Source organism: Oncorhynchus gorbuscha, linkage group LG10, assembly GCF_021184085.1.
Source record: "Oncorhynchus gorbuscha isolate QuinsamMale2020 ecotype Even-year linkage group LG10, OgorEven_v1.0, whole genome shotgun sequence".
Lineage (NCBI taxonomy): Eukaryota > Metazoa > Chordata > Actinopteri > Salmoniformes > Salmonidae > Oncorhynchus > Oncorhynchus gorbuscha.
In genome coordinates this window covers 71,389,378-71,401,957 of record NC_060182.1, presented here as the reverse complement: position 1 = coordinate 71,401,957, position 12,580 = coordinate 71,389,378, and the positions used below count along the sequence as shown (strand labels likewise).

The 12,580-nt window shown below is 42.9% G+C and overlaps 1 protein-coding gene and 1 pseudogene across 1 annotated transcript in view; one reads left to right on the top strand and one right to left on the bottom strand.

The window, feature by feature from the left end:
- LOC124046486 (E3 ubiquitin-protein ligase pellino homolog 2) overlaps positions 1-4,256 on the top strand; it is a 34,022-nt gene extending 29,766 nt beyond the window's left edge. Inside the window, exons 4-6 of the mRNA XM_046366902.1 lie at positions 526-723; positions 1,006-1,194; positions 1,411-4,256. Coding sequence (XP_046222858.1) covers positions 526-723; positions 1,006-1,194; positions 1,411-1,989 — 966 coding nt within the window. The 3' untranslated portion in view covers positions 1,990-4,256. The remainder of the gene's footprint in view (positions 1-525; positions 724-1,005; positions 1,195-1,410) is intronic.
- A 2,079-nt stretch (positions 4,257-6,335) lies between these two features.
- LOC124047027 lies at positions 6,336-6,471 on the bottom strand (annotated as a pseudogene).
- Positions 6,472-12,580: the final 6,109 nt, after the last annotated feature.

The window sequence follows — 12,580 nt, the reverse complement described above, 5'->3', positions numbered from 1 at the left end:
AAAAATTCAGGGCCGTCACAACTTGTTCTGTCTGTATAATCATCATTAAAAATGCCACACACAAAAAAGAGACATTTTAAACCGGGACAAACATTGAAACAAAATGAAAGACGGAAAAGCATTTCCTTTTCTGTGTGAAGCTCAAATTGATCTATAATTATTTAATCCGTATCTTATTGTATTACAATGCATACAAATTCTATTGGTTTGTGACCTTGTTTGATTAAACATAGCATCCTTAGCTAGCTGATGGAGGACTATATGTTGAGACATTCACTGTTCATCCTGGCTATGGAGCATTCATTGACATACTCTCATTATTATTATTTATTTATTTTATTGTGCGATCTCTGGTGCTGGCAGCATCTGAGCATACTGTTTTTAGTATTTATTAAGGAAATAGCCCATGAACGCAGGCACTGCCCTAAAAACAAACACTTTCTAAACCACCTTTTACAAATGGATGTTCAGTCCCTAATGGTGCAGGTGTCTGTTGTAACCTGGGCTGACTATATTGTCCTGCAGATTGGCCGCTCCACAGAGAGTCCCATAGACTTTGTGGTGACGGACACTGTGTCTGGGGGTCAGGAGGGAGAGGAGACGCCCATCACCCAGAGCACCATCTCGCGCTTCGCCTGTCGTGTCGTCTGTGAGAGGGTCCTGCCCTACACCGCCCGCATCTATGCTGCTGGCTTTGACTCCTCCAAGAACATCTTCCTGGGGGTAAGACTGGGCTCACGGGGGGGCTGTCCCAGGGTTAGGAATGTCCCCTGGGTTGATTGGTATTCAGATTTTCTTTATTAGCATTTTATGACAATAATGCACAATGGAACACTTCTAGCATGTTTTTACTTTCTCTTGTTTTCCTCCTAAGAATCTAAGCCTGGTTTGCAAGTGCTTGTCTAGCGTTCCAGACAGAATAAACTAGATTAGCACATAATTTATACTAGCACCAGTGTTCTGTAAGCCCACCACTGTTTGACTTTCCTCTTGTCTTATCCTCAGGAAAAAGCCGCCAAGTGGAAGAACCCGGATGGTCACATGGACGGGCTGACAACCAATGGAGTGCTGGTGATGCACCCCAGGGGTGGGTTCACAGAGGAGTCCAAACCGGGTGTATGGAGGGAGATCTCTGTGTGTGGGGATGTTTACACCCTGAGAGAGACCCGTTCTGCTCAGACCCGCGGCAAACTGGTCAGTAACACGGATGATGCTCCACCATTACCCTAATTGAAATCTGTTATCAGTCATTTAGGTTAAATTAAGAACCATTAAAAAATATCAGCATTCAACATCATAGCGTATACTCTTAAAACCGTAGTTTCCATAGACTTAGTGCTCTAACCCAGCTGTCAGTGTTGAGCCCAGTGTAACCTAATGGAGCTGTGTGTGCTGCGTTGCCCCCTGCAGGTGGAGTGTGAGAGCAACGTGCTGCAGGACGGTTCCCTGGTAGACCTATGTGGCGCCACCCTGCTGTGGCGCACAGCTGATGGCCTCTTCCACACACCCACCCAGAAGCACCTGGAGGCCCTGCGGCAGGAGATCAACGCAGCGCGCCCCCAGTGCCCTGTGGGCCTCAACACCCTGGCTTTCCCCAGCATGCAGCGCAGCCGCGCCCTCTCCTCCCTGGAGGACAAGCAGCCCTGGGTCTACCTGGCCTGTGGCCACGTGCACGGCTACCACAACTGGGGCCACCGCTCGGAACAGGAGCCCAGCGCCCAGCGGGAGTGCCCCATGTGCCGGACCGTGGGCCCCTACGTGCCGCTGTGGCTGGGCTGTGAGCCCGCCTTCTACGTGGATGTGGGCGCCCCCACACACGCCTTTGTGCCGTGCGGACACGTGTGTTCAGAGAAGTCGGCAAAGTACTGGGCGGAGATCCCTCTGCCTCATGGCACCCACGCCTTCCACGCCGCCTGCCCATTCTGTGCCACCCAGCTCTGCCTCACCCAGGGCTGTGCCAAGCTCATCTTCCAGGGCCCCATTGACTGAGCTGCAGGGCCCTGGGGTGGGGGAAAGAACGAGGCAGGAGGGCCAACATGCTGTGAAACTGTTCAGACTATTTAGTGCTTTGTTTTTTATCACCGACTGTAAAGGGGAGGAACGCTTCACAAGGTTGATGGTGTACTACAACAGTGTGTTCCACGTTTCGTGTAGATGGGCCTGAAGGCAGTGGTCCATTACACAGTGTTTGGTTTGGGCTTCTGGTCCTCTCGATGGCCGCTGGCGTAGTGTACACACAGCGATGTGGACCTAAGGCACAACCACAGAAACCATCATACTCTTTAGCTGCCAGCCATCAGCTTTCAACTCAACTGAGCTAACTCTCTGGACAGTGCAAGCTAAAATGGCTGCTCATTTCAAGTAGAAGGGCTACAAAACGTGTTTATCGATCATAAACTCCAAACGGATTACAGAGAGTAGGTTTAGTTAGGGTATGTGGGAGTTGGGTGGGGTGGGTTCATGGTGGGCCTGAGGTGCATGATTTTCACAGAGCCAGACAGCTGGACTGTTGGCTGGGAGGAGGACTGAGCGAGCCAGCAAGGTTCATGGGTAACTAGTTAAATGCTCCCCATTGGCTCCTCAGCTCTTATCTGGTTTTTAATGGTATCCAGAACATTTAGTCTTTCCAGAGGTGAGCTGAACTCTGTTCTGTTCAGAGAACAGGTCCTTAAAAGAAAACAAGTGTTTTTCTCTCCTCTTGTACAGAGATATATTCCAGTGCCTGGGGCTCCCAGTAAAACCCTGGGAATATTTTTACTAAATGAAAAAAGCTATTTTGTTGAGGGTTATTAAGGGACGGGAGAGTTTTTTACATAAAGTATAAAGAAATTTAACCCACAGAATATTTTCCATCTTTTTTATTCTTAAGAAGTATTTTACTACACTGAGGTGTACAGTTTTTTTTGTTTTTTTTAAAAATGAAAATGTTAATATATTTTTCTCTTGTGTAACTATTATGTGCATGTAGGTTGGATCACATGGGTGTGCTTGAATGTGTCAACTCCGGCTCATACGGAGACATTAGTCCCTTGACGTAACCACCAAAAGGCAACAACAGGCCGCTGGCATCAACCTTGTGGGTCATGACAATGAATCTATTAAAATACCTATTTTCCTCACCATTGGCACGTTAGCCTAAATTATGCAATTGCTTCGCTGAATGGCTAGGTCTGTTCCTTCTTAATATACTGTAAAACTCGGGTGTCTCGTGATATCAGAAAGGCCTTTGTCAACTCTTGTGAAATAGATTAACTTTTGGAAGTGTAACTCGCTCACACATCAACACACACCTATGAGCTTTCGTTGGTCTTGTCCCATACTCTGTGCACTGTTGAATGTGTAGCTTTATCTCATGCTGGGTTTTCTCCAATGATTTGTATGTTCCCAAACCTGGGCACAGTCACTGCAGCATTGATGGACTATACCAAATATAAAATAAGTGTTCTCTCTCTGATGCAACAACTGCTTCCTGCAACGCAAAGTGTTACTGTACGCAAATGAAAACCCCAACTGCTATTGTAGAATACAAATCTAGTTCAGGATGACAGTCAAAGCTATTTGTTTGTACTCATTATCACAAGGATAATAAGGATATTATCATGTGCCAACGCCAAATTTAGCAAATCCAATTGTGGAGATGGATCAAGTGGGCCAAATGCGTATGAATGGATAAGATATTATGTTGTAGTTGGGCTGTGCGGTGGAAATTTAGTTGAAACTAAAGAATTTGAATCACATCAAATGCACTCTTTATCGCTGCGGGCTAGTTGTGACTACCCATGTATGTAGAGTGTAGCTCAACATATAGTACCGTTCAAAAGTTTGGACACCTACTCATTCAAAGACATACAAAAATATTTAAATAACACTTATGGAATCCTGTAGAAACCAAAAGTATTAAAGAAATGTAAATATATTTTAGATTCCTCAAAGTAGCCACACTTTGCCTTGATGACAGCTTTGTACACTTTTGGCATTCTTTTAACCAACTTAACCTGGAATGCTTTTCCAACAGTCTTGAAGGAGTTCCCACATATTCTGAGCACTTGTTGGCTGCTTTTCCTTCACTCTGAGGTCCAACTCATCACAAACCATATCAATTGGGTTGCGGTCAGGGGATTGTGTAGGTCATCTGATGCAGCACTCCATCACTCTCCTCCTTGATCAAATAATAGACCCACTAAGCGCAAACCAGATGGGATGGTGTATCGCTGTGGTAGCCATGTTGGTTAAGTGTGCCTTGAATTCTAAATAAATCAGACAGTGTCACCGGCTAAGCACCATCACACCTCCTCCATGCTTCATGGTGGGAACCACACATGCGGAGATCTGTTCACCTACTCTGCGTCTCACAAAGACACGGAGGTTAGAGCCAAAAATCTCAAATCTGGACTCGTCAGACCAAAGGACAGATTTCCACCGGTCTAATGTCCATTGCTCGTATTTCTTGGCCCAAGCAAGTCTCTTCTTATTGGTGTCCGTTAGTAGTGGTTCCTTTGCAGCAATTTGACCATGAATGTCTGATTCACACAGTCTCCTCAACAGTTGATATTGAGATGTGTCTGTTACTTGAACTCTGTGACGCATTTATTTGGGCTGCAATCTGAGGCTGGTAACTCTAATGAACTTGTCCTCTGCAGCAGAGGCAACTCTGGATCTTTCTTTCCTGTGGCGGTCCTCATGAGAGCCAGTTTCATCATAGCGCTTGATGGTTTTTGTGACTGTCCTTGAAGAAACTTTCAAGGCTCTTAATTTTCTGCATTGACTTACCTTCATGTCTTAAAGTAATGATGGACTGTTATTTCTCCTTTGCTTATTTGAGCTGTTCTCGCCATAATATGGGGCGGCAGGGTAACCTTGTGGATAGAGCGTTGGACTAGTAACCGGAAGGTTGCAAGTTCAAATCCCCGAGCTGACAAGGTACAAATCTGTCGTTCTGCCCCTGAACAGGCAGTTAACCCACTGTTTCTAGGCCGTCACTGAAAATAAGAATTTGTTCTTAACTGACTTGCCTAGTTAAATAAAGGTTTAAAAAATATATACAAAAATAACATATGGACTTGGTCAACTGATTGGCTCAAACTCATTAAGAAGTTAAAAGTTAAATAGTGGAATTACTTTCCAAGGCACACATGTTAATTGAAATGCATTCCAGGTAACTACCTCATGAAGCTGGTTGAGAGAATGCCAAGAGTTTGCAAAGCTGTCATCAAGACAAAGGGTGGCTGCTTGGAAGAATCTCAAATAAAAAAATAACAATTTTGGTTACATGATTCCATGTGTTCTTCCATAGTTTTGATTTCTTCACTATTCTACCATATAGAAAATAGTTCAAATAAAGAAACCCTGGCATGAGTAGGTGTCTCTAACCTTTTGACTGGTACTGTATACAAACCACCACTGTATTAATGGGTAAGAATAGTGAGTATCATGATCCTGAAATGGTGTTCTTACTGTAGCTATGTACAAGTTGCATAAATAATGAATCTGTTGTAAGAGAGCTATTCTTTTCAGCTACACTAAGAAGCCAAATAATATAGTGACATGTCACGTGTGTCTCTACAATGCACATGGGCTCAGATACAGTACAGAAGTGGTGTGTCCTCTCCTTTGTTGGTGGACTGCAGCAGTTCCCCCTCCAGTCTGGAGGGTAAAGACATGACCTTGGTAGTATGAAGCTAACAGTAGGACAGATGTGGCGACATAACAGGTGCTGAGTAGCAGTGTAAAGGAAGGGTATCTTACACTAGTATTCCCCCCCACTGTGCCCAGTCAGTGCTGACAGTACGCATATAAAGACCCTGCTCTGGAACAGCTGTAATGTAGCACAAACATTCCTCCCTGAATACTTGGGAGGCATAGCTGTGGGAAGTAAGGGTGCTGAGGGTGCTGTAGCACCCCCTGAAAAATCAGAACGCAACAAAAAACTAACAAAATGTCTCACTAAAGTAGTGCACTGGGCCTTTACCAGTCCTGTGATAGTGGACTGATGTAGCACGTCTCTGAAAGAAATGCAGCACCCCATCCCCAAACATCTTCCTGCTGCAATGGTGGAGGGGTCCTGTTGTTCACTCTACGACCTGTTCAGTGCATTTTGTCTCTGAACTCTGTAACCAGGTCATAGCCGACACTGATGCTCCCAAAGCCTACTTGCAAAAATAAAACATTTGTTTAAAACAATGTTGCTTGTCTTTGTTTGGTTTCAGTTCTGTGTAGGATCTCACTACGCGTTAGTCTTTCTGTTCTCCAGGGGAGAGCTCAGACACAGTCTAGTCTGGCTGACACCAAACTCCAAAACTTCCTTTGCTGTGTACCACGTGAGTTGCATCAGCCAAACTAGACGCAAGCAGTCCCCAACTACCATAAATTATGCAGTCGCGATTCCCACATTTGGGAAATTCGCAGAGGGGGGCCTGCATTGTAGGAAGGCAATGGTCGAGCCTCATTGGATCTCCCCTGCCAGGTAAGTATACATTAGTATACCTACAACAGTATGAGCCAACTGATAATTATGTGTTAAGGTTATTAGATGCCCATTGTCTATATCTATGATCAAAATCACTTCAATTGTAAAAGGTAAGGCTCACATTTAGGCTACGAAAGCCTTTTTGAAAGATAATACTCAGGAACACATGTAAGTTAAGACAGGCTTTGCAGAATGGTGACCATGTTAAAACACTGGGAAGAAGATTCCAGTCCTGGTTGACAGCAGTCCCAAGCAGGCTGGGATTCTCTGGCTCCCCCACAGGATAACAGGCATTACTGCATCTCACGGAGGCTTTCTTCATAGTTGCTGACATGTTGCATCATTCCCAATCTTCATACAAGCATATGTAAATAAAGTTGGGTCTATAAAAGTTACAATTTTAGATAAGATGGAGAAAAGATTGCAGCTTTCTTTGTACATGTCATATCTCATCAGCGACAGCCCACTCTTTATTTTACCATACAGAACACATCAGCAACATTTCCTGATACTATCGTTGTTTCAAAATGGTCATAGCAAGTTAGTGTAGGCCTGAATAATAGGAACATTTCCTGACCCTTTGTTTCCTCTGTTTGTGCAGGTCACCTTACCAACCACTAGAGGACACTGTTCCCTCAACTATGGACATGGCGCTACCCAGTGTCATGTAAGGAGCGAATGATGTCCAAGGGAACTATTGGACCCACAACTCATTGCAGCAGTGGATGATACAGATAAAAGAAGAAATACATTACAACAAATGATGAATAATATTTATGACAGACGGCACATCAAGATTGTATATAGATGTCATGCTTTTTCCATGCTGTCATGGAGATGAGATGTCATGCTTTTTTTGTGAAAAGTACAGAGTCACATGGGCGGGGAAGGTAATGTATAATTCCTTGGCATTCCTCATGTTGCAATTTATAGAAGCTAGCTATACCAGTGCAAATCATGGATCCAAGTCATGTCATTGAGTTTTCTTGACATTGCAGACTAATTGTATTCATGTAGAAACATTGTACAATGACGGTGACATTTTCCCTCAAACACATTTAACTTGCTCCCCTCTAAACTAAGGGCGCATGAAAGGATTTAAATACATAACATGTCATTTAGTCAGTTTGAGGAGGAGGATAGAGCAGTGGGATGCCATGCCTCCTAATTAACATTACTCCTGTGGATGTGAGGGGGTTCATGTGTTTGCACCCTCGCCTGTTTTTCTGAATGACAGAGGAGACACTGAAGGTGACAGAATGCTAATTTGGGAGATCACTGGTTGGCTTTCCTGCTTTAAGCGGGGCAGGGTTATGCAAATGAATGAGACTTAAACAGTGACAGGTTCTAAATGTGAATGAGCTGTTTTATATAGACTTTAGTACACATTTGCTATTGGTAAAATTTTATCAGCCCTTGGACATAGGAAAGAAAATATGTCGAAAACGAGCAGTGAATTAGAACTGCCCTTAATTCATATAGTCCATTTTAACAATAACTTCATGAATTCAAGTGCATATTAACATTATAGATTAAAGCAGCACATTGAAGGGATCAGGCATGACTAAAGCTTGAAATTAGCTTCCAGTTTTTTTGCCATTTGCCAAGGAAATATTCCTTTTTTGTGTACACTAAATGTCTCTACCATGTATCCACCTAAACAGTATTGCTTTAGTCTTAAGCTAGTGACACAGCAGACGTTTGGGTGGGAGTGATGATACAATGTTGATGCATTAACTATCAAGATGGACTTAACCCATTAGTAGACTGACAGCCGCTTTGGTCTCTGGAAGTGTGGAGCTTAGTGCCTCTGTGCTGTAGAGGCTTCGCCGTTTGTGCGGTGTTGCTGAGCGGTACGCCAAGAGTACACCACAAACAGAAAGGTAGACCGATACAATGTGTGTGATTATTTCAGCCCACTGACAGACTCAGTCAGGATGCCTGTCTTCACAAGAGGCCCGTACCTGCAGGATCAAAGACGGAGGCAGGATATGTCACATCCTATCAGCCAGAGATTCAGGCGCCCACAAAAGGAGAGATGCAGGCACCCAAGGAAGCAGATTGAAACCAGAACAGACAACCGAGTCTGTGTCCTCTCCCTTCTGATAACCTTGACTACATCACTCCTCCCTTTCATGTTGTACTAAAGCATCTTTTGAAGTGATCAGGTGAACAGTGTTTGATGAGTAGGGATACATGTGTGTTTTAACAGCTGTTAGACAGGTGCTTAGATGGGAAGCTGGCAGTGGGTGAGGATGGTGGGGCAGTTTTAAGAGGAGATCAGAAGATGTCAACCTCTGAATGGTGGATAAATTATATTGGGAAGACAGTCTGGTCTTATGGACTAAACGTAACATTAGTAAATGTAAATCCGAGACACTCAAATTTGCAGGATATGTTACGTTTGGTATGGTTACATTAGACAGAAGGTTACTAAAGGCAAAAATGAAAGTAGGGTGGGTGGTCGGGGTGGAAGTGTTGGCGTATAACGTGAACGTGGAACGTCTAGCATAACCAAAGGTAGCTGGTTCAAATCTCATCACGGACAACTTTGCAACTACTTACTACTTTTTAGCTACCTTACTACTACTTAGCATGTTAGCTAAACTTATGCCTAAACTTAACCTCTAGCCGAGCTAATGTTAGCCACTTAGCTAACGTTGGTGTTAGCTACCTAGCAACCTAGCTAACATTAGACACAACAAATTGGAATCCATAACAGACGGTACAATCCAAAGGTTTGGACACATACATTGTAGAATAATAGTGAAGACATCAAAACTATGAAATTACACATATGGATTCATGTAGTAACCAAAAAAGTGTTTAACAAATCCAAATATATTTTATATTTGAGATTCTTCAATGTAGCCACCCTTTGCCTTGATGACAGCTTGTACACTCTTGGCATTATGTCAACCAGCTTCATGAGGTAGTCACCTGGAATGCATTTCAATTAACAGGTGTGCCTGGTTAAAAGTTCATTTGTGGAATTACTTTCCTTCTTAATGAGTTTGACTCAGTTGTTGTGACAAGTTAGGGGTGTTATACAGAAGATAGCCCTATTTGGTAAATACCAAGTCTATATTATGGCAAGAACAGCTCAAATAAGCAAAGAGAAACAACAGTCCAACAACTTAAGACATGAAGGTCAGTCAATCCGGAAAATGTCAAGAACTTTGAAAGATTCTTCAAGTGCCGTCGCAAAAACTATCAAGCACTATGATGAAACTGTCTCTCATGAGGACCGCCACAGGAAAGGAAGACCCAGAGTTACCTCTGCTGCAGAGGATAAGTTCATTAGAGTGAACTGCACCTCAGATTGCAGCCCAAATAAATGCTTCACATAGTTCAAGTAACAGACGGATCTCAACATCAACTGTTTAGAGGAGACTGCGTGAATCAGGCCTTCATGGTCGAATTGCTGCAAAGAAACCACTACTAAAGGACACCAATAATAAGAAGAGACTTGCTTGGGCCAAGAAACATGAGCAATGGACATTAGACCGGTGGAAATCTGTCCTTTGGTCTGATGAGTCCAAATTGAATCAGTAGGTTTGTCCAAACATTTGACTGCTACTGTATATGTTTTGCAAATTCGTAACATGTTGTACAAATTGCAAGTCGTAACATACTATTCAAACTGTAATTGGTAAACGTATAATAAATGGATGATGGACAGTCACAAATTAATACACACCACATCAAACTTAAATTATCACACTAATTGGGAGTGTCCTGGATTTACATTTACTATGCTACATCTACCACTGAGACCAGGTTGGGGAAGAGAGTGGGGATATCATGAATTATCATTTGCAGTCCATTACAAAACCACAAAAAGTAAATCATTATACATCTTACAGAAAGTGTGAGTCTAAATAAAATGTCTTGATGCCACATAGGCCTACATATTGAGATAAGTAAAAATATAAAAGAATAAGATAATGGTGGATAATAATCAAATAGTAGGGGAGAGTGTTATAAATGCTAGGCCTTAGTCTACTTGAAAACGGTTTAGATTAGATGGCCATGGGGTATGTATGGTGAGCAGCAGAGTATAATGCAATGTCGCCATGCAGCTATGTTGTCTTGTAAACCTTATTATCCTTGCTGGAGACGCCATCTCACTTGCTGTGTCTGAATGGTGTAACCACCCTCATGTCTCTTTGTCTCCGGATCTATTTTCTGTCCAAGACCCGGTGAACTGGCATGCGAAATGCCACAGGTGGCTAGAGGCTGCACGCCAAGCTATCAATAGGACACCTTAGCCAGCGAGTTGGAGGCTGTGATATTTACCTCTCCCAGCATGCTGCCGAGGCAAATGATATGCAGATCATTTGTCTGTAAATAAGAGATAGGGTTCTCCCCCCTCGCTTAAAAAAAATGAAGTAACAACACACGCACACCAACTCACGCACAAACACAACAAGACGAACGTTTGTTTCCCTGCTTTTTAATTGAGTAAATTTGGCAGTCGTTTTAATCTCCTGGCAAATTGAACCGGTAGGGGATCGCGGCAAGCGTTGGATGAATGCTATTAATTCTTCGCTATATCCGTGTTGCGCAATTAGTCACTGTTTGCTGCCGAAAACGTCTCATTAATTATCAACACCCGGTATTCAACCAAAGTTATATTTACCTCGAAATACGCACCAGTCAGCAGCCAGTCAGCCCAGCAGCCGTCCACGCTTCCCAGGGCCCCTTGGTTGAGCACCTCTGCAAATAAGAGAGGGGTAGAAAAGGTATTTGAATGTTTGTTTTTTTAAATTCCTGAACTCCCAACCTCTATTTTCCTTGATATATGTAACAGTAGGATCCCAGCGTCTCAAAAGAATAGGCATAGCCTACTCTAGGTCTAGTTTGAATATTACATATGACATTATTGCTCTAGGATTGTAGTGGTTTGTAATAAACTATATGTTTTTAATACACTATATGTGACCAGTTTCAGGAAACTAGGCATATGTCGCAAGTCATGACTTCACAGGAGAGCCGTTTTAACTTAAAACAATAAATTATATATATTACTGGATGACTTTTACTTCAGTCGTTTTCTATTAAGGTATCTTTACTCAAGTATGAGAATTTAGTACTTTTCCAACACTGGATGTGGATGGGGGTTACAGCATTTCATTCACATAGTGGTCATCCATTTAGACAAGTGTGTCTGGGTAAGAGTCATCTAATATTTATAACATATTTTTATCTGGACACTTTCTGTTTACCTGGAATTTTTCCTTATTGTAGACTACTATCACTTTTAGTCTTAATCGATACTCCATTACTCATTGTTTAGCACATGACCTCACATGTGAATCCTTAAAGAGATGGGTGGGGCTGACTTAAGAGGGTGTGAACAATGCTGAATGGGTGTAGACAAAGGAGAGCTCTCCAGTGGGTACCAAAACATTCAAAGGCCCTTTTCTCAAAATTAAGTTTACAAGTTGATCAACTTTCAAAGCAGAATTACTTTCCCATTTTTCCTCAAATGCAGTGTATGATATACCATTTTGTAGCCCTGAGTCTCAAACTTCTACCAATTAAAAAAAAACGATTTCAAATTGTCCTACATAAGAGCGAATCCAGGTGAGGAGTCACAAATATAAAAAAAAGTATGTCGACACCCCTTGATATTAGTGGATTCGGCTATTTCAGCCACACCCATGCTGACAGGCATATAAATCGAGCACACAGCCATGCAATCTCCATACATACACTTTGGCAGTAGAATGGCCCGTACTGAAGAGTTCAGTGACTTTCAACGTGGCACTGTCAATAGGATGCCACCTTTCCAACAACTTCATTCATCAAATGTCTGCCCTGCTAGAGCTGCACTGGTCAACTGTAAGTGCTGGTATTGTGAAGTGGAAATGTCTAAGAGCAACAACGGCTCAGCCACTAACTGGTAGGCCACACAAGCACAAAGAACGAGACTGCTGAGTGCTGAAGCGTGTAGCGCGTAAAAATCATCTGTCCTCTGTTGCAACACATAGTCTGGGGCTGTTTTTCATGGTTCGGGCCCCTTTAGTTACAGTGAAGAGACATCTTAACACTAGAGCATACAATGTTGGAAGCACAGGATCATATAGAATGTCTATATGATTCTGTGCT